A 3,458-nucleotide genomic window follows, 5' to 3' on the forward strand; every position below is an offset into this window, starting at 1 on the left:
TTTTGTATTTTTAGTAGAGACGGGGTTTCACTATGTTGGCCAGGCTGGTCTCGAACACCTGACCTCGTGATCCACCCGCCTTGGCTTCCCAAAGTGCTGGGACTACAGGCTTGAGCAAAGGCCCGGCCCTGCCCAGGAGCTTTAAAGACAAAGGAGCTGGCAGCTCTAGTGTCTCCAGGGCACTGGGGAGAAGACTCAATGAGGGAGGGGCAGCATTTGTGCAAAGCACCAGGGAGAGACAAGCTGCCTGAGAAGGAGGCCTCTGCGTTCCCCAGATACCAATCAGGAACTCTCCCAGGGTGGCCCTGGAGTTAATCAGCAACAGGTCTCCCCAGGCATTCTGGGCCCCCTCAAACCAGCCCCACCCACAACCAGACCAGCAGGCCTGGAACCTGGGAGGTAGGGCTGGGCTAACGGAGCCAGTCACATGCTACAGCCAGCTCACACATTTGTTAAGCTGTTCAATTGTCAGGAATTTGGCAAGCCAGTTGACGTCACATTGGTAGCTAGAGATCTGCGAGGCAGAAGCTGCAAACGCTACAAATCATGGCCTTTTTTCCCCTCTCCAGAGAGCCATTTACCAGCACACCACTGGAAAGAACCCACTGGGACTGAGTCAAATCTGACCCTGGGGCACGACAACCATTCCCAGCAGGGAGATCAGGGGCTGCAGGGGAGCTGAGGCTACAACCCACCCTCCCTTCCTACAAGGGCTTCTCCCGGACATCTCCACGGTCTCATCAAATGAGTGCCTGGTGATGCCAATCCAGCCTCCTCTCAGCAATCAGGGAGGCACATCCATGGGGACACCATCACCCAGAAGGTCCCTGAGCCACCACTCAGAGGCCATTGCCCAAGACCAGACCCTCCTTTCCCTTTGGGGTCTGGGTGTGTCCCCACCCAGCCTACCCCACCCCCATCCTATCTCCTGTAAATCTTCTGCTATTTCCGACTCCCAGGCAGCACCAGCTCCCAGCTCCCCAGGGTGGGGCTGCAATTAAGCTAGCCCCATCTGGCCTCCACCGAGAGCCCTTCCTGATCCACAACCCCAGAGGTCGCAGCCCAGAGAGGCCAAGCACAGACAGCCAGGACGGACACCTACCTGGCTGGGCCCCCTCAGGCTCATCGCAGTCTGGGGAAATAGAAACGAATTGCAGCTCTGTGCGGGGGATGTGGGGAAGGAGGTGTCACCCATGGAGGCGGGGAGAGGCAGGTTCCCCCAGCTCTGCCTTGACCACACAGGCCAGGATGATGTCAGGACAGAAACTCCTTCACATCAAGTACCCCCCAGATTCCAGTCAAGTTCAGAACCCTCAGGGTGACTCTCCTGTGCCCAATTCAGGACCAGACCGGGGAAAAAACCCTCAGCCTGCCTTCTGCAGGGGGCGAGTGAGGCCAGAGCCAAGGCCCTCAACCCAGACCAGGGCAGGCACCAGGAATACAAACGCCATGGAAACACCTTTGACCTTCGGGGCAATCCTCTCAACTGCCCCCTCCCTCTCCAAGCCCAGCACCCCCATGGCCGGACAGGTTTCTTCCAGGGCCACTGTCCGCCAGGTTCTCCTTGCCCACGCCAATGCCTCAGAGCAGGGCCATGCCGCCCCCTGCTTATGAATGCCTGGCCTCACCAGCGAGGACGGACAAATGTTAGGGAAAAGACAAAGGATCCTAGATTCCAGCTGCTCCTTCTAAAGTGGGGCCCTAAGGGCAGCAACCACCTCATCAGCCTGACTCCCCTGCTCCTGGTTTCTTCTGGGTCCCCCCTTATGAACAGGAGGGAGGGAGCTCCCTGAGACAGAAACCTAAGCGGGGCTCCACACCCATTCTCAGCAGGGCAGCACATCTGCCAGGAACCTGACTCTCCAGGGAGCATGTGGCCTCCCCACTTCTGGAGAGAGGCTCTGCCCATTCCAGACTTCCCAGGAAGGACTGGCACTCTCCATCCTCCCCAGTAACTGATGGGGTGGAAAAGCCAACATTAGGGTGGAGGGGTAGGAGGGGAATAGAATGAGGGGAAGGGAAGGCCACTTATTCAAGGCCAACTATGTTCTGGCTCCAGGCTAGGCCCTGACATGCATTCATTATTGTAACCCACAAGGAAGAAATGAGAGTTCAGACAGCAGAGCTGGAGATCAAACCCAGGGCTTTCTGACTTCAAAGCCACTAGGCCACATGGCTCCCCACATGCCCCCTGCAAGTGGAGACAACGGGGCCATAGGTCAGGAGGTGGCTGCAGGTGAGCACATTAAATGGCAATGAGGAGTCTGCGCTTTTAAAGAACGATGCATGTCCAGGGCCAGGGCTCAGACTGCAGGGAGGCCCGTCCCCTGTGGTGGGAGGGGCTGACTTCCTGAGGCCAGGAGCTCTGAGGGTTAGGAAAACGGTGCTGGGTGCGCTCACCTGCCACCTCCACGATCTGGTGCCGGGCGATGTCATAGTACGGGTCATCCCACTTCAGGTGTGTGACAGGTTCCGGGGAGCTGCTTTTGGAGTCATCTGAGGAACACAGCAGGGTCAGGGGACAAGCCAGGGGGCTGGCACCATGCTCTGCCCCAGAGGCATGCTGTCTGGCCCTTCCCCCAGTAAGGCCTGTGCTCCCAGCCCAAACCTGGGACTGGTCTGCGCCCTCCTGCCCTCCTGGCGTCTCCCTTCAGCAGTAGTGGTACATCCCCCTCTAAAGCGCCTGTAGCTGCCTGAGATCGGATACAGCCCACCTGACTTGGGGAAGTCAGGCATTTCATCCGAGGGCCAGTTCTTCTCATCGATGGAGGCCAGCTTCAGCTGGTTCAGAGCCTCGCTGGTGTCATCCAAGGTCAGATCATCCTGCAGCTCTGACAGCGGATCCATGGCCAAGCCTGTCCCCGACAGTCTTGCCCTGCAGAACCTTGAGAAACCTGGGAGAGAGGAGGACAGGTGGCAGGTCAGTGACCCGCTATTTTCACCTTCTGCGACCTCCACCACATGCCCTCCTGCCCCCACCCTTCCCTCTCCCAGGCTCCCCGTCCCTATTCCTCAACACTCCTCATCCCCGCCAAGAGCTCCATGTAGCTCTGAGTTCTCCTGGCTCTGTGGCTCATGCGTGTTGCCAGAAAAGGCAGCTGGGGCAGAGGATGGCACAGCTCGGCGCCTCCCTCCAGGTCCTGCAGCTGGGGAAGGAAGAGCTGTGCCAGGTCCTGTGCTGCCTGCCACCCAGCTGGCTCAGGGATGCAGTCCCAGCTGCAGAGGGCAGAGGTCCATGCCTCTCTCCTCAGAAGACCTGGACACAGAAGCCTCCCAGGCTCCAGCAGTTACAGGGGTAGAAATGTTGTAAGAATCTAAGGAACATACTGGGCGCCGTGGCTCACGCCTGTAATCCCAGCACTTTAGGAGGCTAAGGTGGGAGGATCACCTGAGGTCAGGAGTTCAAGACCAGCCTGGCCAACATGGTGAAACCCCATCTCTACTAAAAATACAAAAAA

At 58.3% G+C, this 3,458-nt stretch overlaps 1 protein-coding gene across 2 annotated transcripts in view; it reads right to left on the minus strand.

Annotated features, from left to right (window-relative positions):
• ARHGAP1 (Rho GTPase activating protein 1) overlaps positions 1–3,458 on the minus strand; it is a 29,544-nt gene that overhangs the window by 20,933 nt on the left and 5,153 nt on the right. For both annotated transcript variants that reach the window (XM_012001391.1, XM_012001392.1), the window contains exons 2-3: positions 2,715–2,894; positions 2,401–2,496 (exon numbers count right to left, since the gene is read on the minus strand). In XM_012001391.1, coding sequence (XP_011856781.1) covers positions 2,401–2,496; positions 2,715–2,847 — 229 coding nt within the window. In that variant the 5' untranslated portion in view covers positions 2,848–2,894. The remainder of the gene's footprint in view (positions 1–2,400; positions 2,497–2,714; positions 2,895–3,458) is intronic.

The sequence above is a fragment of the Mandrillus leucophaeus genome, unplaced genomic scaffold (assembly GCF_000951045.1).
Source record: "Mandrillus leucophaeus isolate KB7577 unplaced genomic scaffold, Mleu.le_1.0 Scaffold66, whole genome shotgun sequence".
Classification (NCBI taxonomy): domain Eukaryota; kingdom Metazoa; phylum Chordata; class Mammalia; order Primates; family Cercopithecidae; genus Mandrillus; species Mandrillus leucophaeus.